Source organism: Ovis aries, chromosome 25 (assembly GCF_016772045.2).
Source record: "Ovis aries strain OAR_USU_Benz2616 breed Rambouillet chromosome 25, ARS-UI_Ramb_v3.0, whole genome shotgun sequence".
NCBI lineage: Eukaryota > Metazoa > Chordata > Mammalia > Artiodactyla > Bovidae > Ovis > Ovis aries.
Genome location: NC_056078.1, coordinates 41,810,774 through 41,834,754, shown reverse-complemented (window position 1 = coordinate 41,834,754; position 23,981 = coordinate 41,810,774). Strand labels below are relative to the sequence as shown.

Genomic DNA, 23,981 nt, shown 5'->3' with positions numbered 1-23,981 from the left:
GGGCACGAGGGGCCGGCAGCAGGCCTGCCGTGGCCCTCGGACCTGTGCTGCCCATGCCGGCCCCACCCCGATGTGTATGTGACTCTCACAGGCCTGTGCAGGCTTTCCCCGGCCTCTCCCCCCAGAGCTGACAGTCCTGTCCTAGATTCCTCAGAAATCATGGAAGGAAGGAGGGGGACAAAGGCAGCTCCCGGAGGCCACGGGGCAGGACACTTGACATGGAGAAAATGCAGCCTCAGGATAACTTGGAGAGACACAAAGCATCCTTGTTAGGCCAGCTGGTTGTGGTCATTATTTGCTGGAATGATATCTCCAAATGGAAGCCCTCAAGGCACAGACTGAAGATGAAAGGTCACTGGCCCCAGCCCAGGCTGGCAGTGGTGGAGCCTTCTGCCCAGCACTACTTACTCCAGATCCCAGCTCTCCAGGAGATTCAGGAAGAAAACATCTTAGCTCCATTTCCACTGGATGTTAACCCACCAAACCAGTGGGCCTGGGCCTTTCCTGGCGGCCTTTCCAAAAGGAGAAAGATGCGGCTGTTGGTGACCTGGACTGGGCTTCAGTCACTGCACCAGCAGATGGGGGCACTTGAGCCTGATTCTGGCACCCGGGCCCGTTCCCCGTTCTGGTGGGCCCTGAGGGGCCACATGTCGAGTGGAAGAGGAATCACACCCACAGGCCTTGAACCCCGTCCAGCCCCAAGCTCACAGAGGCCAGATCAGTCCTCTCACAAGTGTAAGGGTCAGTACACATCACCCTTTGGCCTCCTTCTCCTGCAGCCCTCAAGGCTTCTCACCTGGAGTGCTCCGGGAGTCTGCAATCTTAGATCCCCACAGGGGAAATAGTCTCCAACCACAGACCCCACTGATCGCAGCCAGGGAGCCTGGGGCGGTTTACCAGGGGAACAAGGCGGAGGAGCTGCTGCCTTATCTTGGGAGAGCCTGGCAAGCCAGCAAGGGTGATTTATGTTAACCCACCAAACCAGTGGGTCTGGGCCTTTCCTGGCGGCCTTTCCAAAAGGAGAAAGATGCGGCTGTTGCTGACCTGGGGCTGCTCACCACTGCTTCCTGTGATACTCAGGATGCTAACTGCTCAACTAACTGCCCTTTGCCCGCCTTGCTGGCTCACTGAGTCCTCCTTCCCTCCCAGCAACTGTGGTGGGAATGCCCCTGCGACTGGGCCTGCTTGGCTTCCCGCGTGTGCTGAGAAGAGCTCAGACCCCAGGGCTAGAAGAGAGCTTGCCGTGGTCGTTGCTAAGCTGAGGCCAGTGAAGGGTGTTGCCAGCAACACTGCGATGTCCTGGTGACTGCCAGCCACAAGGGGAGAAGCTGGGCCACTCTCCAGAACAGCTAGTGTTTATTCAGCGTGTCCCAGTAGTGGGCTCTGCAACCCTGACTGACCCTCACAGTGGCCCTTTGGAGTCAGTCCCACTACAGCCCCTTTTAAGGTGAGGAGCCTGAGCAGCAGGGAGGCTCACGTAATCTGTCGAGGTCCCAGAGGAGTAAGCAGGAGGCCGGCATTGTAAGCAGGTCTGCTGGAGCTCCGAGCCCTGGGGCTGGGTGCTGGCTCTGGAAGAGCGGGATGCCAGGGCCACTCGGGGTGTCCTGTGGTCGGGTTCAGTGGCTCCCAGTTTCTTCCCAGACAGCCTTGGTCTTCCACGTCAGTCTGAGGAAAGAGGAAGTGATCGCATGCTTGCCATTTGATACTCCTGACGGGTTTATTGTATCAAAATTAGTATAGAGAGGGACGGGGGCCCAGAGAGGTTCAGCAACTTGCCTTAACAGCACACTTCCCACCTTCAGCATGATTCTGCCATTGGATCTGCCTTGTCTTAAAAGTGGTGTGGGGACAGGGAAAGGGAGGTAAGACTGAGGACAGAGGTAGTCCCCAAGGGACTGGACTCGGCCCAGAAATGAGAGCCTCCCCAGCTCAAGAGGTCACCTCTCACCTCTTGTTCATGTGAGAGGACACGACTCCCGCCCCCAGCTTCTCAGCTCCCTGGTCCTGGCCCAAGAGGAAAGCTTCATAACTATCTTTGCACACCCACCCCTCACTCCAGGCCTCATGGATAAAAAAAGACCCCCAAGGTGGCATGGGTGTTGACCTAGCCAGGGTTTATCCTAGAGTTCATTATGGCAGTGCTCACCAGAGTCCAGAGCCTTCTAAATAGGAGGCAGCTGCAGACCTCCATCCAGCTGGGAATGTAGGGGGCGGAGGCACAGGGAAGTTAGGTGAAGGGGTTTCCTAGAGATTGGCCAGTCTAACTCTAACAACACAGGTGGGAACACCGGGGCTCAGATAAAACAAAGCAAGTCAGCACCAGGACCAGTCAGCCTAACTGGTAGGGCCTCTGCTCCTGGAGCAGGTGCTCCACCTGAGCCTTCAGACCTTTCTCTTTATATTTTATATTAATTAATTAATGTAGGTGCATCAGGACTTAGTTGTGGCATTTTGGGGCAAAAATCCATTGTGGTAGTCTCCAACTGCTGCTCTGCCGCAACTTGAGCAGTTTAGAACCACGCACACTTATTTCGGATGAGCCCCCAACCCCCGCCCCCAGGGCTCCCCTAAGCCCCTCGCTTACAGATTTCTTCCCACAGACCCCTGGGGATCTGTGTCCTTCTTCTGGTGTTTCAGGGCCCCAGCTTTGCTTCTCCGCCCGCCTTCCCTCCTGGTGAAGGCTGTGCACCGCGTCGGTGCTCACACTTCGCACCCTTGGAGGTGTGGGATTGTGGGCTTTTTTCGCTGGGTTCACGGGCTTTGCAGAAAGACAGTGTAGGTTTGAATTGAAGATCTGTCACTTACTAGTTGTGTGACCTTACGAAAATTACGTAACTTCTCTGAGCTTCAGCTGTCTCATCTGTAAAATGGGGACATTAATACTCATACCGCTCAGGACTGCACAGGACGCCTAACTTAAGTCCTAAGCACCCTCCGTGGCACTGGGGCGCTGGCCCCTCGGCAGGGCAGAGGGCTGGAGCCCAGAACACCATCTCCGGGTCGGCAGCCCTGCTATAGATCAGGCTCAGCACTCATCCCGCTGCTTGACCCAAACAGAGTCACCTGCCCTCCCTGAGCCTCCGTTGCCTCCACCTGGAACACCTGCCTTTCATTCTGCTGGGAGCGGAAGCTCCTAAAGCCAGTCCTTTAGGAAGAAGGGGCGGATCATTGGGAGTTGCTAGTATCCCTACGGTGCTGTGACATCGAGCGTTAGGAAGAAGCGGGTCAGGAGCCTGCACTCCAGGAGCAGCATTTCAGAAACTCGCAGGTCCCGGCCCTCCCTCCCTCGCTCCAGGGTCTGGGCCCGGGGCGGGCGGCGGGCAAGACGCTACCTGCGCGCGTGCCGGGCATTCCTGCCGCGCCGCGCCGCCGCGCCGGAGCGCCATGGGCCTGATGCCGGCCGCGCGGGCCTCCTCAGGGTGCCGCGCCTGCCTGCGGCCGCCCTGCCGCATGCCCGCCTGCTGCGCGCCGGCCGCCCCAGGTAGCGCGGGAGGGGGGACGGGCGCCCCGCGAAGCCGAGTGGAAGCTGCGTCCCAGGCCGACTGCGCGCTTGGACCCAGGTCCTGCGCCTGTGCCAGGACAGCGTAGAGCCGGCGCGTCGCGGGGCGTCCGGGAGGGAGCCGGGAGACGGTCGGTTGCGGGAGGGGGTAGGGGGCAGCAGCGGAACCGGTCGCCGGGTTGGGGGAGCGAGCACGCGTGCTGAGGGGCAGAGACAGAGCTGGGACTCTTTCTCCTACCTCTCGCCCGGGTGGTGGGCAGCCCCCGTGCAGGGATGAAGAACCTAGCCTTCCAGGGCACGGAGACGTGCAAAGGATCGCCACTATTGAGGGACCCAGGCAGGATGCCAGCTCTCGGCTACCAACTTCAAGTCCACTGCTCAGCCCACGTTTGCCTCTCCGGACTTCAGGAAGTCCCCAGTGCCTGGGGGCTGGTTAACACCAGAAAGGTGGAGGTCATTTCTGCCCCGAGGATGGGCTTGCCCTGGGCAGAACAACCCCCTAAGATGTTAGCCTCTCCTTGTATTTCTCTCCCCAGGCTGATTTTCAGCCTGTTGGTTGTTGACACTTGGTTACAGCCCAGCCAATTTGTTGCAGCTGTTCAGAGCAGCTTTGAGGCTGCTAAAGGGGGCTTCCCAGGTGGCCCAGTGATAAAGAATCTGCCTGCCAACGCAGGAGACACAAGAGAGGCCGCTTCGATCCCTGGGTCGGCAAGATCCCCTGGAGTAGGAAATGGCAACCCACTCCAGTAATCTTGCCTGGAAAATTCCATGGACAGAGGAGCCTGGCAGCTACAGTCCATGCGATCGCAAAGAGTCAGGCACGACTGCGCGCGCACACAGTACCTGGAGCAGGGCAGTGCGCATGGGCAGTGTGGGAGTGACGGAAAGTGGATTCACACACGGTGGGCTGCATGCAGGGAGGGTGGCAGGTGTCCTGGGGAGGGGCGCAGAGAACAGGAAGGGTTTGTGAATCTCTGGAGAGAATTTAATAACTATTTTCCTCATTGCGCCTCTCGGCTATCTGCCTCTCCCCTTTACTGGAGAGAGCCAGCCTGACGTCTCCACCCGATCAGCTCCAAGATGGAATCTCTGCTGTCTCCCTTTGCTGCTGGGCTCCCAGGGCAGGCAGAGCCCACCCAGGCTTGGGCTGGCCCTCCCGGTCAGGAGACGCCCACTTTGATCAGGCACCTGCTTCCGTGTGCCCAGTGTGTTAGGCTCTTCCACAGCTACTGACAGCCCTGTGCCGTGGCAGAGACCAGCTCAGAGATATTGAGGACGTGCCCAAGGTCACCCAGGACAGGGATCTGAGTCAGCTGAGTGCTGGGCCTGTGCCTTCCTGCCCCTGCATGGGATTCGGGGGAGAGGGGAGTGAGGGCCAGGCTTTGCCAGGGAGCAGCTGGCAGGAGGGGAGGCCCGGCCCAGCTCTGAACCCGTCAGCAGGTTCATCCAGAGGTCCATGCCAGCTTCCTCTCCGGTGGCAGAGCTGATGCTTTGTAAAGAGCGTGGGCTGGGACCTCGAGGAACCCGCACGCTGGCTGGCTGGGTTTCCAGGGATCTGACAGGCCTATTAGAGCTGGTTCTTGGCAAGGCTCCCCCATGAGACATGCCAGGAGGGCTGAGGAAGTTCAGCACAGCCGTCCCAGGCCCTGCCAGGCTCTGCCCCAGAGCCCCTGAGAAGGGGAGTGGTGGGGAAGGTCCCTGGCTGAGGGAGGCCAGGTCTGTAGCCTGAGCGCAGGGTGCCTCCAGCAGGAGGAAGGCGGGAACAAAGCCCTGGGAGGTGGAGCTGGAACTGTCCTTTCTTACGGGGCTCTGGTAGCATCTCCCCCTCCAGGGAGATGTGCCCTCAAGGTAAGGGGGCAGCTTGCACCCGAAGCCTGAACAAGGTCTAATGCAAAGCGCCACACTGCTTTGCTGGCAAAGTGGCGTCAGCCCCAGGCCTGGTGGTGCCTAGGGGCAGGGCCTTGGGACCACCCCTAAGGACAAGTGTCATCATCCCCATTTTATAGATGGAGAAACTGAGGTCTAGGAAAGGAGGCCACTTCACTCTATACAGTGGCTTAGGATGTGCAGGTGCAGCCTCAGAATCTTTGTCTCTATGGCCTTCAGCCTTGAGCATCATCAGCCTCTTGTGTTCCCCACCGCTATCGTTAGCTTAGCACTCTCACCAGGCTCAGCACTTGGAGGGCCTCTGGGGGAGTCTCGTCATTTCTCAGAGCCCCTGAGCTCTGCATGAGGTCAGTCCAGTGCTCACCAGGGGTCATGGTCCTTGTCAGGACCCGGGACTGCCGTGTTCCCAGCCTCTTCACTCATACTCTCTCACACTCACCCTCCAAACCCCAGGGTCCTCATCAGACCCGCACCACCCGCCCCCCCCCCGCCCCCACCCCCTGCCGCCAGGTCTGCCCAGGTCTGCCTTGGGGATTTCTGCTCATGCCTACCCCCAGACCCCACCCCTGCCTTCCTGGCTATCTCATGCTCATTCTTAGACCCCAGTCCTAATGTCCCCTTCTCCTCTAAATCACCTCTGTTTGGAAGCACCTGGGACCCTGTGGACTTCCTACAGCCATAGCCTTGTTCAGGGGACTGGAAGAGTAGTCTGGAAAGCTTCCCCAGGGTTGTGGGGGGTGGTTGAGATGATGTTGAAAGAGGGCTTCGGAGACATGGGAGCTGTGTGACCGCACAAACAGCGGGTCTGGCCGTGCAGCAGCTGCCCTCTGCCTGGCCCAGGCTCTTCTGTGCTTCAGAACCTGATGGAGAGGTAGGCAGGCCCTTGTCTCTCTGCCTGCCAAGTTTAGATTTTATCCTGGGTGGGCAGGAGGGAGGCAACAAGGGGTTTCAGCAGAGGAGCCTGTGGTGGTATTTACATGTTTCTAGTCCTCTGGACAGATCTGGGACCCTCTAAGACTTAGAACAGGGTGGGGCACAAACGCAAGAGTGATGGAAGGATGGATGGACCAGTGGACAGCAGATGTCCTGGAAACAGGAAATTGGAGAGCGGAAAGGGTTGGGGCCAAGAGGAGGCTAGATAGATTTACCCAGGCTTTGTGACTCTCTAGAGAGAATTTTAGAGTCCTTTTCCTCAGTGTCTCTCTTCCCTGACTGTGCCCTTTAGCTACCTGTGAGCCAAGGGTGGGAAGCTGAGTGCACGAACTCTGGGTGGGAGATAATCCTGGGCTGTGTGCTCCCCTCCTTCACTCAGCACTCTTTGACCTCCCCTCCAAGCCCACACTGGCTTGGGACTGGGGAGAGGGGCTGGTTCCCAGTGAGGAACCAGGCAGAGGCAAGCGTCTTCACATGGTCTGTGATAGAGGGCCAGAGGGGGGGCCCAAGAGCCCTGTGGTCGTGCTGAAGAAAGGATCTGCGGCAGCTGATCTCCAGGGCTAAGCAGAATTTTGCACAGAGTGAACAGGGAAGAGACCTCTGCACAGGCCAGGCAGCAGGAGAGCAGACATATTCAAGATGCTTGAGTTGTGGGTGGAGCGGAGGTGAAAGGGACAGGGCCTATGCCCGAGTGGCGAGGGAGGCAGGAGGCGGGCGCCAAGGCGCAGGGCCAGGCCGGCTCCAGCCCTTCCTAAGGACGCTCTGCTCAAGGGCAGTTGCCCCTGTATGTTCTGTGCCTGCTTATTTGAGGTCCTAGCCAATGCCTCTGGTCACAACAGGCCTGACTTCCCATTTCTGAGAGTCAGAGCCCCTCTCCTACTTCATTCTGACCCAGTGCCCAGTGGGGAGGTCTGTGCCATGGAAAAGAGGTGAGTGTTTGGCAAAGCTGTAGGAATGGAATGTGGACTGGGTGTGAGGCAGTAGGGGATGCTGGGGACTGTGGAGAATTAGCAGATACATGGGCCATCAGAAGGGCAGAAAGAAAAGAAAGAAAGATAGTGCTAAGTCATGTCTGACTCTTGCGACCCCATGAACTGTATAGCCTGCCAGCTTCCTCTGTCCATGGGATTCTCCAGGCAAGAATACTGGAGTAAGAAACTGTATTAGGAATTCTTACTCCAGTAAGAATACTGCCATTTCCTTCTCCAGAAAGACACAGGGGCCGCTGAACTCCATCAGTGTGACTGGAAATCCTGGCCTGGTAGCACCAGATCTGTGGATTCTTTTAAGAGGATTTTTTCCAGATTTTCATATGAATAAAAAATCTTTTATATGGTCTAGATTTTTTTTTATATGAATCTTTTCTAAAGTATAAAGTAACGAATTTAAAAATGTTTCAAACATGTGCCTAGCTAAACAGGAACACTGTGAGCCCATATGGCTCATTGCTGGGCATGCGTGATTGAGCCCTCAGTGTGCCGTAGAAGGAACAGTGTCCTTGTGTCTCCAGACCAGCCTAGGCCTCTCTTGGCCTGGGCAGAGAGGCCGGGACGTTGGTGGTGGGCACCTCAGAGTTGCCCCAGGCAGCCCCCATGCCAGTCTTTGGGCAGCATCTGCCCCTGTGTTCAACACTGTTTACCGGCTACACCCCAGTGGGCAAGGGCAGCTGAGCTGTCCTTTTTTTGAATTCCTCTTTTTGAATTTTCCTGTTGCCCAAATGACCGCATCCTGGGAGCTACTGGTGAAGACAGACAGGACAAACATGGGAAGCAAGCCTGGTGGGGTAACAGCATGGACATAGGCATCCATGCTCCAGGAAGCGTGGAGAGCAGGCATGTGGCCTGGGGTATTCTCCAGGCCTGGAGCCAGACTGCCTGGGTTCTTTCGTTTTTCTAATTTTTATTTTATTGGAATGTAGTTGGTTTATAATGTCGGGTTAGTCTCAGGTGTACAGCAAAGTGATACATGACATACATGTGTCCATTCTGTTTTAGATTCTTCCCTCGTATAAGCTATCACAGAACGTTGAGTAGAAATCCCTGTACTCTACTGGGGGTCCTCGCTGGTTATTACAGTAGGTCCTCGCTGGTTATTACAGTAGGTCCTTGCTGGTTATTACAGTAGGTCCTCGCTGGTTATTACAGTAGGTCCTCGCTGGTTATTACAGTAGGCCCTCGCTGGTTATTACAGTAGGTCCTCACTGGTTATTACAGTAGGTCCTCGCTGGTTATTACAGTAGGTCCTCGCTGGTTATTACAGTAGGTCCTCACTGGTTATTACAGTAGGCCCTCGCTGGTTATTACAGTAGGTCCTCGCTGGTTACTACAGTAGGTCCTCGCTGGTTATTACAGTAGGCCCTCGCTGGTTATTACAGTAGGCCCTCGCTGGTTATTACAGTAGGTCCTCGCTGGTTATTACAGTAGGTCCTCGCTGGTTATTACAGTAGGCCCTCACTGGTTATTACAGTAGGTCCTCACTGGTTATTACAGTAGGTCCTCGCTGGTTATTACAGTAGGTCCTCGCTGGTTATTACAGTAGGCCCTCGCTGGTTATTACAGTAGGCCCTCGCTGGTTATTACAGTAGGTCCTCGCTGGTTATTACAGTAGGTCCTCGCTGGTTGTTACAGTAGGTCCTCGCTGGTTATTATAGTAGGTCCTCGCTGGTTATTACAGTAGGTCCTCGCTGGTTATTACAGTAGGTCCTCGCTGGTTGTTACAGTAGGTCCTCGCTGGTTATTATAGTAGGTCCTCGCTGGTTATTACAGTAGGTCCTCGCTGGTTATTACAGTAGGCCCTCGCTGGTTATTACAGTAGGCCCTCGCTGGTTATTACAGTAGGTCCTCACTGGTTATTACAGTAGGTCCTCGCTGGTTGTTACAGTAGGTCCTCGCTGGTGTTACAGTAGGTCCTCGCTGGTTATTACAGTAGGCCCTCGCTGGTTATTACAGTAGGCCCTCGCTGGTGTTACAGTAGGTCCTCGCTGGTTATTACAGTAGGCCCTCGCTGGTTATTACAGTAGGCCCTCGCTGGTTATTACAGTAGGTCCTCACTGGTTATTACAGTAGGTCCTCGCTGGTTGTTACAGTAGGTCCTCGCTGGTTATTACAGTAGGTCCTCGCTGGTTATTACAGTAGGCCCTCGCTGGTGTTACAGTAGGTCCTCGCTGGTTATTACAGTAGGCCCTCGCTGGTTATTACAGTAGGTCCTCGCTGGTTATTACAGTAGGTCCTCGCTGGTTATTACAGTAGGTCCTCGCTGGTGTTACAGTAGGTCCTCGCTGGTGTTACAGTAGGCCCTCGCTGGTGTTACAGTAGGCCCTCGCTGGTGTTACAGTAGGTCCTCGCTGGTGTTATAGTAGGTCCTCGCTGGTTATTACAGTAGGTCCTCGCTGGTGTTACAGTAGGTCCTCGCTGGTTATTACAGTAGGTCCTCGCTGGTGTTACAGTAGGTCCTCGCTGGTTGTTACAGTAGGTCCTCGCTGGTTATTACAGTAGGTCCTCGCTGGTTATTACAGTAGGTCCTCGCTGGTTATTACAGTAGGTCCTCGCTGGTGTTATAGTAGGTCCTCGCTGGTTATTACAGTAGGTCCTCGCTGGTGTTACAGTAGGTCCTCGCTGGTTATTACAGTAGGTCCTCGCTGGTGTTACAGTAGGTCCTCGCTGGTTGTTACAGTAGGTCCTCGCTGGTTATTACAGTAGGTCCTCGCTGGTTATTACAGTAGGTCCTCGCTGGTTATTACAGTAGGTCCTCGCTGGTGTTACAGTAGGTCCTCGCTGGTTATTACAGTAGGTCCTTGCTGGTTATTACAGTAGGTCGTCGCTGGTTACTACAGTAGGTCCTCGCTGGTTACTACAGTAGGTCCTCGCTGGTTGTTACAGTAGGTCCTCGCTGGTAGGTCCTCGCTGGTTATTACAGTAGGTCCTCGCTGGTTATTACAGTAGGTCGTCGCTGGTTACTACAGTAGGTCCTCGCTGGTTACTACAGTAGGTCCTCGCTGGTTGTTACAGTAGGTCCTCGCTGGTTATTACAGTAGGTCCTCGCTGGTTATTACAGTAGGTCCTCGCTGGTTACTACAGTAGGTCCTCGCTGGTTACTACAGTAGGTCCTCGCTGGTTGTTACAGTAGGTCCTCGCTGGTTATTACAGTAGGTCCTCGCTGGTTATTACAGTAGGTCCTCGCTGGTTACTACAGTAGGTCCTCGCTGGTTATTACAGTAGGTCCTCGCTGGTTACTACAGTAGGCCCTCGCTGGTTATTACAGTAGGTCCTCGCTGGTTACTACAGTAGGCCCTCGCTGGTTATTACAGTAGGTCCTCGCTGGTTACTACAGTAGGTCCTCGCTGGTGTTACAGTAGGTCCTCGCTGGTTATTACAGTAGGTCCTCGCTGGTTATTATAGTAGGTCCTCGCTGGTTATTACAGTAGGTCCTCACTGGTGTTACAGTAGGCCCTCGCTGGTTATTACAGTAGGTCCTCGCTGGTTATTACAGTAGGTCCTCGCTGGTTATTACAGTAGGCCCTCGCTGGTTATTACAGTAGGTCCTCGCTGGTTATTACAGTAGGCCCTCGCTGGTTATTACAGTAGGTCCTCACTGGTTATTACAGTAGGTCCTCGCTGGTTATTACAGTAGGTCCTCGCTGGTTATTACAGTAGGCCCTCGCTGGTTATTACAGTAGGTCCTCGCTGGTGTTACAGTAGGTCCTCGCTGGTTGTTACAGTAGGTCCTCGCTGGTTATTATAGTAGGTCCTCGCTGGTTGTTACAGTAGGTCCTCGCTGGTTATTACAGTAGGCCCTCGCTGGTTATTACAGTAGGCCCTCGCTGGTGTTACAGTAGGTCCTCGCTGGTTGTTACAGTAGGTCCTCGCTGGTTATTACAGTAGGTCCTCGCTGGTTACTACAGTAGGCCCTCGCTGGTTATTACAGTAGGTCCTCGCTGGTTATTACAGTAGGCCCTCGCTGGTTACTACAGTAGGTCCTCGCTGGTTATTACAGTAGGTCCTCGCTGGTTATTACAGTAGGCCCTTGCTGGTTATTGTAGTAGGCCCTCGCTGGTTATTACAGTAGGCCCTCGCTGGTTATTACAGTAGGTCCTCGCTGGTTATTACAGTGGGTCCTTGCTGGTTGCCATAGTGTGCGTGTTTTAATCCCAAGCCCCTGCTTTATCCTTCCCCTCCATGTTCCCCCTTTGGTAACCATTAAGTTTGTTCTCAATATCTGTAAGTCTGCCTCTGTTTTGTAAGTAAGTTCATTTTTATTTTTGAAACTAGATTCTACATATGAGTGCTATAACATCGATCTATAACAGCCTCTTTCTGACCTCACTTAGGATGCTAATCCCTCGGTTTCTTCACGTTGCTGCAAATGGCATTATTTCATCCGTTTCTGCGGCTGAGTAATAGTCCGTGTGTGTGTGGACCGCATCTCTGTTCGTTCCTCTGACGATGGTCATTTAGGTTGCTTCTGCATCTTTGCCACTGTGAATAGTGCCGCTGTGAACACCGGAGGGCTTCCCTGGTGGCTCAGACTGTAAAGCGCCTACCCGCAACGCGGGAGACCCAGGTTCGATTCCTGGGTTGGAAAGATCCCCTGGAGAAGGAAATGGCAACCCACTCCAGAACTCTTGCCTGGAAAGCCCGTGAATGGAGGAGCCTGCTAGGCTGCAGTCCATGGGGTCACAAGGAACCGGACACGACTGAGCAACTTCACCTTCACTTTCATGAACACTGGGGGGTGTGTGTAGCCTTTCAGATTACGTGTTTTCTCCAGGTATACGGTGAGGAGTGAAATTGTTGGATCATATGGTGGCTCTAATTTCAGTTTTCTGAGGAGCCTACATACTGTTCTCCATAGAAGTTGTACTAATTTACACTCCCGCCAACAGCGTAGGAGGCTCCCTTTTCTCCACATCCTGTCTACCATTTATTGGTTGTCGACCTCTTGAGAATAGCCATTCTGATGGGCATGAAGTGATACCTCACTGTAGTTTTGATTTGCATCTCTCTGGAAATTAATGATGTTAAGCATCTTTTCATGTGCCTTTTGGGCATCTGTATGTCTTCTTTAAAAAAATACCTATTTACGTCTTCTCCCTATTCTTTGATTAGGGTTGGTTTGTTTTTTTTTTTTGACATAGAGATGCATGGGCTATTTGTATATTTCTGAGATTAATCCCTTGTCAGTCGCTCCATTTGCAAATATTTTCTCCCATTCTGTTTCTTCATTTTATTTTTTCCTTTGCTGTGCAGAAACTTTTAACGAGGTCCCATTTGTTTATTTGGTCTTTGTCTTCATTACTCGAGGAGGTGAACCATAAAAGGTACTGCTGCAATTAATGTCAGAGTATTCTGCCTGCGTTTTCCTCTAAGAGTTTTATCATGTTCAGTCTTCCGTTTAGGATTTAGGTCTTTGATCCTTTTCCAGTTTATTTCTGTAGGTTGCTTTGTATAGTCATTTCGACAATGTTTATTCTTCCAGGGCTGGTACACCAAGAACACGGTACATCTTTCCATCTCTTTGCGTCATCTTCAGTGTCTTTGTGAGCATCTTACTTTTCAGTGTATAGGTCTTGCCTCCTTAGGTAAATCTACCACTAGGTATTTGACTCTTTTGGATGAGATGGTAGATGGGATTGTTTCCTCAATTTCTCTTTCTGATCTTCCATTGTTATTATAGGAATGCAGGAGACTTCTGTGTATTAATTTTGTATCTTGCAACTTTACCAAATTCATTGAGCTCTCACGATTTTCTGACAGCATCTTTAGGATTTTCTATGTATAATATGTCCTCTGCAAACAGCGACAGCTTACTTACCCAAGGCAATCTAGAGATTTGATGCAATCCCTTTCAAATTACCAATGACATTTTTTTTATAGGACTAGAATCAAAAAAATCTTAAAATGTGTATGGAGACACAGAAGACCATGAATAGCCAAAGCAATCTTGAGAAAGAGATACAGAGCTGGAGGAATCAGACTCCCTGACTTCAGACTATACTATAAACTATAGTAATCAAAACAGTATAGTACTGGCATAGAAACAGAAATATGGATCAAAAGAACGGGAGAGAAAACCCAGAAATAAACTCACATGCCTGTGGTCGATTAGTCTATGACAGGAGGCAATGAGAAAAAGAGAGGCTCTTCAGTAGGTGGTGCTGGGAAAACTGAACAGCAACACGTGAAAGAATGAAATTGGAACATTCTCTAATACAAAACACAAAAATAGACACTGTACCCATTAAACAATAACTCTCCATTCCACTCTCCTCCAGCCCCTGGCAACCACCATTCTGCTTTCTGTCTCTCTGAATTTGCTTATGCTGAGTGTCTCATAAGTAGAATCACGCTGTTTTAGTGGACTGGCTTATTTCACTTGGCAACATGTCCTCAAGGTTTGTCCATGTTGCGACATCTGTCAGAATGTCCTTCTTCTTCTGGCTGAATAATATTACGTTGCATAATATTAATAATATATGTGCATCGCATTGTGCTTATCCACCTGTCCAGCGACGGGCCCTCAGTTTGCTTCCACCGTTTGGATATTGTGAATAATACTCCTGTGAACATGGGTGTTTCTGTGTCTGCTCCCATCTCTGCTCTGTTTTGGGGATATGCCCAGAAGCGGGATTGCTGGGCCACACAGGAATTCTGCTTTAATTGCTTGAGGTGCCTCCGTAGCATTTTCCGTAGTGGCTGCACCAGCTCACCTTCCCATGAACAGGGCACAGGCGCTCCGTTTCTCGACATCCTCACCAGCACGGGTGGTTTTCTGCTCTTTGGATGGCAGCCACCCTCATGGGCATGAGAGTTTCGACTCGCGTTTCCGTAACGATCTCCAGTGTTGGCTCGCGGCTCTGCCCTCGTATTACCTGTCCTCTGTCTTGTTGCTTGTGCCTCAGCGGTGCTCATTGCTGTCCTCTGCTCCATGGCGTGAGTAGACCATGATGCTCCCACTCATTCTGCCCCTCGTGGGCATTAGCTGGTTTCTCATTCAGAGAGATTGCAGGGGGTGCCACTAAGAACATTCCGGAGTGCGTCTTTCAGTGCCTGTGGTGTTAGGTTTTTAAATGCAAGCCACTGCCATTTGAAAGTTAGTATTGCATATATAAACCAATACATAAATAAAATGTGTAATGCATGCTTCCCGAGGGCCCAAAGGGTCCTCGCGCTTGGGCAGGCTCCACAGGCCAGCCTCAGCTGTGGCCTGATATGCCCTTCTGCCCTGTCCCAACCGCCTGGTGCCTGCCCTCCCAGTTTCTGATGTGCTTCCTCGGGGCGGGGGTGGGGGTGCCACCCTGGGCCCTGACAGCACTCGCTGCCCCTGCTGTCCCCAGCGTCCCCCCGCTGCTGAGCCAGCTAGCTGAGGGTGTGACCAGCTCCTCTCTGTGCCCAGGGGTCTTTGGGCAGCGCCTGGAGGACACAGTCCACCACGAGCGGAAGTCTGGCCCACGCCTGGCGCCGCTGCTGGTGGAGCAGTGTGTGGACTTCATCCGGGAGCGTGGGCTCACCGAGGAGGGCCTCTTCCGTATGCCCGGCCAGGCCAACCTGGTGAGGGACCTGCAGGATTCCTTTGACTGTGGGGAGAAGCCACTGTTTGACAGGTGAGCTCCTGGGAGGAGATGTAGATAGGGCCACCTGTCCATCGCCCCCTGAGTCTCCTCTCAGGATGCCAGCTGAGAGGCCTGGGTGCAGGATGGAGAGTAGGGTGAAGCCCCACGCTGGCACACGTGTGCCCAGCCAGCCCTCCTGATGGGCAGAGTGTGGGGCATGGAACCAGTGTAGCAGCCCTGGGTCTCCCACACGGGTAGATCCTGCTACTTCCATGTGGGCTCTGTCTGCTGTGGAGATGCCCCTTATAAGCCCACGTCCGTCTCTTGGCTCTGCTGTCTCAGGGCGACCCATTCCCCCACCCCCTGGCTCCTTAGGTGCCAGTACTGAGATGCACATCCTCACAAGTTTCAGGGGCAGGGGAGCGAGTCTCCTCCACCTGTCCTCACCCCACCACTGGGGCTTACTGGGTCCTAGGGTCCACCCTGGGATAGAGTCAGCCTCACTGAAGGCCCAGGGGCTAAGAGCAGGGGGCCTCTTCTCTCGGATGAAACCCCCATTATGGGGTAGTTTTTCGTAGAAAGCTCTTTCTGGAGCCAGCCAGCCAGCCAGCCCTGGCCCCCATGGAGCTTCTGCCCCTTCTCAGATCCGCCCTCCCCTGGGGCAGACAAGCCCCCGCCCCTTGCAGGACAGGCCCACAGGTTTCTGCTGGCAGCCCTGGCATTTTCAGCTCTCCTCCTCTCAGGGCAGAACACCGCCAGCCCCTCCAGCCTCTGCCCAGCCCATCACCACAGCCAGGAGAGCCTCTCTGTTTCCGACGTGGAGTGGGGGTCTGATCGCCATTTCCCAGAGAGGGCCTGCCCAGAGCGGGCACAGGCCAACAGTGTGGAGTGGGGAGAAGGTGAGGAAGTGAATTTCTAGGGAGGGAGGAAAGATGAGGCAGGCAGGGCTGAGCCAAGCTCCCGGGACCAGGAGCACTGTAACCTCGGGCAGCCAGGAGGAGTCGGGATGGGGCTTTGGGCAGGGACGCCCAAAGTTTCGGGGTCAGCCACGAGGTCTGCAGCCCAGAGGGCCCGCCCTCTGAGTCAGCTTGCCCAGATCAGGAATGCTTCGCCTTCCCCACCAGGGGGAGACACAATGGCGGGCCCTTGTCCATCCTCCTAGCTTCCCGTCCCTCCCCCCATCTTCCTGGGGTTCCTGCTCATGCAGTGGCTGGCAGTGAGCTCATGGGGTCCCCAGGTGGAAGGTGGCTAGGCTCAAGGCTAGGTACCCACTGGGGACGTAAGCTTCCAGGAAGTGGGGGTGTCAGCAGGGGAGTGGCTGGGAGAAGGCAGAGAAGGGTGAGGGCGGTCATGTGCTTGGCTGGAGAGGGGAGGTGGGGGCAGGGATGGGGGCTGCTCAGCTGGCCAGACCAAGAGCCATCGAGCCGCCAGTCCTGAGGCAGGGAGGGGTTCTGGGGATACAAACTCGAGGTGCATGTGGCCCTATGGAACCCCAGAACTCCAAATGCCAGGGTGGAAGGGACCCCGGGGCTCATCTCAGCGATGAGATGGGCAGCAGGCCAGGAGGCGCCTTAATGGCACAGCCACTTTTGGCCTGAGGCCCATCTTCCCTGAACACCTGCCATGAGGGAAAAGCAGACGGAACACCTGGGGCCCCCCAGCCGGGAAGGCGAGCTTGGAGGAGGCACCAGGGCTACAGCCCAGGACTTAGTCCCAGAATCCAAACAGGCCCAGGGCCACCATCCTCTACAGGGCCCGCTGCAGCCTGGGCAGCTCCGAGCTGCAAGCGGGAGACTGATGCCTGGGAGTGGACATATGGGGCTCTGGGACACTGGAGATGGGGCATCTGTAGTGTGAATAGGAGCCCAGAAGCTGGGGAGAGGGGCTGACCTCTGGCCTGCCCAGCCTCGGTGCCCAAGGACAGCTGCCCTTTTCCAAGGGGCTTGGCAGCCCTGCACGGTGGGCATGTTTGACATGGTCCTCCCGCTTCCACTAGAGGGTGAGCCTGGGCAGAGAAAGCAGGCTCAGACTTGGGCCAAAGGACAGCTGCGCCCCTGGCTCCTGTGCCCCTGGCTCCGCGACCCCAGAGTACCTGGGGCAGGCACCAGGCCAGTGGAAGGTGGCCCTTCACACCCATCTGTTCCCTGGCTGGTCGCCACAGCGCGTGTGTGTGCATGCACACACATACATGGGTGTGAGAGCAGAGACTGCCCCTGCGGGGGGCGGGAGAGGTGCTGGCCAGGGTGCTGGCCGCCCCGGGGCCTCTGGCGCCAGCCTCACAGGCGTCCCTCCGTCTGCAGCACAACAGATGTGCACACGGTGGCCTCGCTGCTGAAGCTCTACCTGCGGGAGCTCCCCGAGCCTGTGGTCCCCTTCTCCAGGTACGAGGACTTCCTTAGCTGCGCCCAGCTGCTCACCAAGGACGAGGGGGAGGTTAGTGGCTCCCGGGGACCCTGCTGGGGGAGCGGGCCTGCTAGGTGATGGCGGGGGGAGGCCGTGGACACAGGACTTGTCGTGACTGTTCATGGTACATAGATCCTGTAGCCTGCTCTGCTGGGGGCGGGGGCCAGGCCTAGAAGCTCCTAATCTGGGGAGGGCTAGCGTATTTCCCCGCTAGGCGGGAGGGTACTCTGGGGTGGGATGCCTGGGGCATCCCCTCCGTGTGTGCAGCTGTCCATCGCTCGGAGGGACAGGTGCCTCCTGAAGCAGGCTGTGTTCCAGCCATGCTCTTGAGTGCAGCGTGCCCAGGCTGGACCACCACTCAGTAGGCATTCCTGCTCCATCACTTTCTCCCACATCTAACTCAGGCTACCCAGGCCGGCCTTGGGATTCAAAAACAACCAGACCTTTCATCTATTTCTATCCTGCCTCCTCCCAAAAGAATTTGAGACTGCCCCCAGGGCAGAGCCCCCCCCCGCCTGCAGCCCTGGTTGGCTCCAGCTGGGGAAGAACTGTTTGCCCTCCCTGTGGCTGTGTGGGAGATGAGGGGTCTTTATCTAGCAAATATTTGTGCCTCGATAAGTGAGCTGAGCGCTGGCCCTGACATTCCTCTGTGGCTCTGCACAGGCACATCCCTCACAACAGCATCTCGAAAGTAAATCTCTTTCCCCCCAGAGGTCACCAGCCAGGGGGATGAAAGTGGTGGTGCCCTCTGGTCACTGGCAGCCAGGCCCGTGGGCTGTGGATGGAGGTCTGGACTCAGATTCCCACCCCCTCCTCATCCCGCCTCCCTCCAGCAACAGAAGGCCTGGGGCCTCCCTGCTGATCTTTGAAATGCTGTTTTCTCTCTCTCAATCCCAAGGGGACTCTGGAGTTGGCTAAGCAAGTGAGCAGCCTTCCCCTGGTCAATTACAACCTGCTCAGATATATCTGCAAGTAAGTGACTAGGGGTGGGGCTTCCCTCTCCTGCGGTCTGGCTCCGTGTGCCCTTCACAGGGGTCGGGGGACCACCCACACCTCTGTCAAGCCAGTGGGGGATATAAAAGAGGTCTCTGCGCTTACAGAGCTTATTACGGTCCTGGCCGGCGCAGGCAGTGTTATACAGTCCTGAGCGCATCTTTCCTGAAGGAAAGCCGGATGGCCTGTGTTCCTTCCGCCTCCCCTGGGTGCCTCTCACCATCCCTCCCCGTGGGTCTGCTTCCTGACCATGACCTAGGCTCAGGGTGCCAGGAGAGGACAGGTAGGGTGAGCCTTCACCCAGCCCCGCATCTGGGGGTCTGAGCCTTCCTAGGCAGCTGCGCCCAGGGCAGGTGGGGGAGTTCTGTCCTTCCACACCAACAACAGGCCCTGGTTCCAGTGGCCTTTACTTCTGATGGCCCTCCGGATCTCAGGGAAGCGCTGCCCTCTCCTGAGCCTGGCAGGGGCAGCTGACTGTGCCCGGTAGCTGTGGAAAGAGGGGCACAGCTGAGCTCGGGGGCCAGGCAGCTCCCAGCAGATCTGGAGTCAGGATTTGCTTCTCTGCCAACTGTCTCTTCCTTACTTTGTAGGTTTCTGGATGAAGTTCAGTCCCACTCGGATGTCAACAAGATGAGCGTCCAGAACCTGGCAACTGTTTTTGGGCCTAACATCCTTCGGCCACAGATAGAGGACCCAGTGGCCATTATGGAAGGTAGTGGTGGGGTGTGCGCGGTGGTGCTAGGTGCTCTGCGCTCACGTCGACCCTGGGCAAGCCCTCAGAGCCCTCATGGCAGGCCAGCAGGAAGGTGGCCCCAGCCCTGGGCACTGGGAAGCAGCCTCTCTGGACCTCATCACTGCCTTCTCCAGCCCCTCTTCCCCCATGGGGTCAGCTCTAAAAGGGACAGGAGCTTTGCCCTGTGGATGGGGTCGTGAGGTGCAGTTAGAATGATGGGAGCGGCTGAGCGGGTGGAGGTGGGGTGGAAAGGTCAGTGCCCTTGCCCTTAAATACACACAAATGGTTTTGTTTTACTGAAGTGATTTTCTAGTAAGTAATTGTCACAGCCTTCTTCTGGATGTTAGAGCTCAGCAAACCCTAGGGATATTACATTCTGTAATGAAGTCATAATGAAAGATTTTAAATAATATAGCAATAGCAGCCGCTCTCCACACGTCAGGGCCTCTGCCAAGTGCTTTACTCCTACTGAGCATCTCAGCCCTCACAAGAAGCCCCCGGTTACTGCCCCCATTTGACAGACGAGGAGACAGGCCGCAAGAGGTGAGGTGACTCTGTTAGTCGGACTGTTCAGAGGGCACACAGGTGCAGGCTGGCCTGGAAATGAGCGCACTGCTTGGAGGCCCCATAGAAAGGCCATCCTCTCTAGTGTGAGAGTCTAGCTGCTCACAGGAGACCCGCAGCCAGTGGAGCCACATAGCGGAGAGGCTGGCAGAACTCACGCAGAACCCGCCTGACGCCAGCTGCCCCTGGCACGAGGCCGGCTGAGGGCAGAGTGGCCAGGCCTGTGGAACATGAACTAGGGGAGGCGAGAGGGTGAGGGTGGGCACAGGGCTTTCCCTGCCCCACCCCCAGCTGACGGGGTGTCCCCGGGGCCTTGTTCTCTCGTTTAGCACGCCCTTGGCCTGACTGGTAGTTTCTCCCCAGAGCTCCCACCTGCCAGGCTGCACAAATGCCTGAGGGCAAATGCTCACCCTGCTGAACTGCCAGGATCTTGCTTCACCTACTAAAGACTGTGTGCTTAATGCTCCCCGTGACTCTCCATTACTTCCAGTGGCAGTTGAAGCACTTGGCCTTCCTCCTCACACAGAAGCCTCCCCCGTCCCTGGCCTTTGGTGGAGGATGACAGGAGGGTGGGTGCCATGGTCCCTCCGCAAAGCCTCCCTTTGTCACTGACCCCTCTCCCCACCCCACAGCCTCAGGAACTGAGTCCCCCATATGCTGCAGGCTGTCTCAGGGGCTGTGGCCTGGGGAAGAGGAAGCATGTGCTTGTGGGTGGGGTTGTTCATGTTAGGGGGGTGGCTATGTGCATTTGTGTGTGATTGCGTATGGGGTTGTGTATGTGTGTGACTGTGTATGGGGTTGTGTATGTGTGACTATGGGGTCATGAGTGAGCGACTGTGTATGGGGTTCTGTATGTGTGTGACTGTATGGAGTCGTGTGTGACTGACTGTGTATGGGGTCATGTGTGTGTGATTCTGTGTATGGGGTTGTGGATATGTGACTGTGTATGCGGTTGTGTGTGTGACTCTGTGTATGGGGCTGTGTATGTGTTTACCTCTGTGTATGGAGTTGTATATGTGTGTGACTCTGTGTATGGGGTTGTGTGTGAGTGACTGTGTATGGGGCTGTGTGTGTGTGACTGTGTATGGGGTTGTGTATGTATGTGACTGTATGGGGTTGTATATGTGTGTGACTGTGTATGGGTATACGTGTGACTGTGCATCTGGGGTTTTATGTGTGTGTATATGGGGTTGTGTATGAGGTTGTGTATGTGTGTGACTCTGAGGTTGTATATGTGTGACTGTGTGTATGGGGTTGTGTATGTGTGTGACTGTGTATGGGATTGTGTATGTGTGACTGTGTATGGGTATATGTGTGACTATGCGTCTGGGGTTTTATATGTGTGTATATGGGGTTGTGTATGGGGTTGTGTATGTGTGTGACTCTATGTATGGGGTTGTGTATGTGTGTGTGTGACTGTATGGGGTTGTGTATGTGTGACTGTATGGGTATATGTGTGACTATGTGTCTGGGGTTTTATATGTGTGTGTATGGGGTTGTGTATGTGTGTGACTCTATGTATGGGGTTGTGTATGTGTGTGTGACTGTATGGGGTTGTGTGTGTGTGTGTATGGGGTTGTGTATGTGTGACTGTATGGGTATATGTGTGACTATGTCTGAGGTTTTGTGTGTGTATGGGGTTGTGTATGTGTGTGACTCTATGTATGGGGTTGTATATGTGTGACTGTGTATGGGGTTGTGTATGTGTGACTGTGTATGGGGCTGTGTGTGTGTGACTGTATGGGGTTGTGTGTGTGACTGTATGGGTATACATGTGACTGTGCGTCTGGGGTTTTATATGTGTGTATATGGGGTTGTGTATGGGGTTCTGTATGTGTGTGACTCTATGTATGGGGTTGGATATGTGAGTGACTGTGTATGGGGTTGTGTATGTGTGCGTGTGACTGTATGGGGTTGTGTGTGTGTGACTGTGTATGGGGTTGTGTGTGTGTGACTGTGTACGGGTATGCGTGTGACTGTCTGGGGTTTTACATGTGTGTATATGGGGTTGTGTATGTGTGTGGCTGTATGGGGTTGGTGTATGAGGTTGTCTGTGTGTGACTGCGTATGAGGACATCTCCATTCTGTGCCCCAGAGCCCTGGGCCCCCGGAGTGGACGGGCAGACCCGGCTGCTGTGGGCAGCAGATGGGGCAGCCAGGAGGGCCCCGGCCTCCGGCTCCAGCCTGCCCTCGGCTCAGCCCGCAGCCTCAGCCAGCACCGTGTCAGCTCCCGCTCCGCCAGCTGGTTGGAGTGGGCGTGAAGGCTGAGTGCCTTTCCGTGCTCCAGACCCCACACTGGAGGAGGCGGATTTGCGGTATGGTCCTTCTGTCCCTGTCTGTGTTTGGAAAGTGTGGTGGCCATCCTTACCTTTCGAGCGGATGATGGCGGGCTCTTGTAGAGCCCACCCCTAAGTAGCCTGGTTTGAGGCTACTCGCAGAGCAAGGCGCCCTGGGCCTGAGCTGCAGCTTGCCCACTGGCCTGGAGAAGCTGGACGGGAGGCACTCAGTCAGCCTTTTCTTATTGCTTCCTCTCGGCAGGCACTTCTCTGGTCCAGCAGCTGATGACCGTCCTGATCCGCAAACACAGCCAGCTCTTCACTCCGAGGACCACGGAGGGGCCAGCCTCCCCACGCGGGGGCCCACCGTGCACCGTGGGATGGGGCTCTGAGGAGGTCCCCAGGGACGACCAGGCGGAGCCCGGCAGTCCCAGCGGCCCCTGCCTGCCCTCGCACAGGACCTCCTCTCTGGATGGCGCTGCCGTGGCGGCACTCTCTAGAACCTCTCCCACGGGCCTGGGGAGCCGAGGCAGCCCTGCTGCCACCAGCCCCGGGAAGAAGGTGCAGACTCTGCCCAACTGGAGGTCTTCCTTCCGGCAGTCAGGGTCCCGGTCAGGGAGTCCGAAGGTGGGCACCTCATCCCTGGAGGTCCCCATCATCTCTGGAGGGAACTGGCTCATGAATGGGCTGTCCTCCCTGCGAGGCCACCGCCGGGCCTCATCAGGAGACCGGCTCAAGGACTCAGGCTCTGAGCAGAGACTCTCCACCTACGATAATGTGCCCCCACAGAGCTCCTTCCCCAGCACACCCAGTGTGGCCAGCCTGCCATGGTCTGGGGTCTCCTCCTGTGAGGCCTCGGCCAGGGGTTCGGTCAGCAGCTGCACAGCATGCCGGGCCAGCGACTCCTCTGCCTGCAGCTCCCTGCACATCGAGGGGGCCCTCGAGCCCTCCCCTGTCCTCAGCAGCAGCGAAGAGCGCAGATCCCTGGATCTGGACCATGGCCTGGATGGAGTGGGTGCCTGCATCAGCAGCAGCGAGCCCAGTGACCCGGGCAGCCCTGCCCAGGACCACGCCCGCCGAACCGAGGTTCTCCAGGGCCTGGTCACAGAGCTCAGAGCAGAACTGTGCCGGCAGAGGACTGAGTATGAGACGAGCGTGAAAAGGTACAAAGCCTGTTGGGCGAGTGCAAGACTGACACTTCCGGGCTGGGCAGAGCACTCGCAGCCAGCAGCTCACTGGGCACCGGTCCTGGGCAATCAGCCTCTGGCTTGGAAAGAGAGCTCCCGGAGGCAGGGCCCAGAGCAGCCAGCCCCCAGGAAGCTGCCTCTCTGGGAGAAGGTTCCCTAGGACAGGGCCGGGAATGGAGGGATGGGGGTCCTCTGTCTGGGAAAGCTTGGGAGCCAAGGGCCTGGCATGCAGCCAGGACTCCATGAGGCCAGCTGAAAAAAGGCACGAGTCAGAATCTCAGCCTGAGCTGCTCAGAGCACCTTTGATGGAGAGGTTCCGGGTGGAGGTCCCTATGTGGCCCTCAGGGAGGAGGCAGGCCCCCTATGTCCTGTAGTTCAGGAACTAGGAATGGGGCAGGGCCACTGTGCACTGCAGGCCCCAGGCCAGCCTGGTTGACTGACCATGGTTGGGCCTGATGTCGAGTGAGGACGTCTGGGTGGAAATCGAATTTCCTCTGAAGAGGGAGCTGACCTTGCTGAGCCAAGCCTCCCTTCTACTGGGTCACAGAAGACGCCCCATGCCACCCTTTAAGGCTTGCAGGCTTGCTCTCTGATGGGCCCTGGTTCCGTCCTCTCAGCCCCCGCATGTAGAGGGCTTTTCCCCTCATTATAGTGGCCAGCAGAGCCCATTGGTCTTCCCAGGTGGCACTAACGGTGAAGAACCTGCCTGCCAATGCAGGAGACAGACATGAGTCTCGGGTGTGATCCCTGGGTCCGGAAGATCCCCTGGAGGAGGGCATGGCAACCCACTCCAGTATTCTTGCCTGGAGAATCCCACGGACAGAGGAGCCCGGTGGGCTGCAGTCCATAGGGTTGCAGAGTCAGACACGACTGCAGCGACTTAGCATGCACACAGAGCCCACACTAGACAGTGAGCAGCGCTTCCGTCAACATCTCAGACCCTTTAGCTCCTTTCGCC

The 23,981-nt window shown here is 55.6% G+C and overlaps 1 protein-coding gene across 10 annotated transcripts in view; it reads left to right on the top strand.

Moving 5' to 3' along the window:
- Positions 1 to 23,981, top strand: part of ARHGAP22 (Rho GTPase activating protein 22) — a 192,379-nt gene that overhangs the window by 151,282 nt on the left and 17,116 nt on the right. For 9 of the 10 annotated variants that reach the window (XM_042241142.2, XM_004021555.6, XM_012105509.5 and 6 more), the window contains 5 exons: positions 14,711 to 14,918; positions 17,168 to 17,300; positions 18,169 to 18,242; positions 18,854 to 18,975; positions 22,099 to 22,999. In XM_042241142.2, coding sequence (XP_042097076.1) covers positions 14,711 to 14,918; positions 17,168 to 17,300; positions 18,169 to 18,242; positions 18,854 to 18,975; positions 22,099 to 22,999 — 1,438 coding nt within the window. The remainder of the gene's footprint in view (positions 1 to 14,710; positions 14,919 to 17,167; positions 17,301 to 18,168; positions 18,243 to 18,853; positions 18,976 to 22,098; positions 23,000 to 23,981) is intronic. The other variant, XM_042241143.2, reaches the window with a different exon arrangement.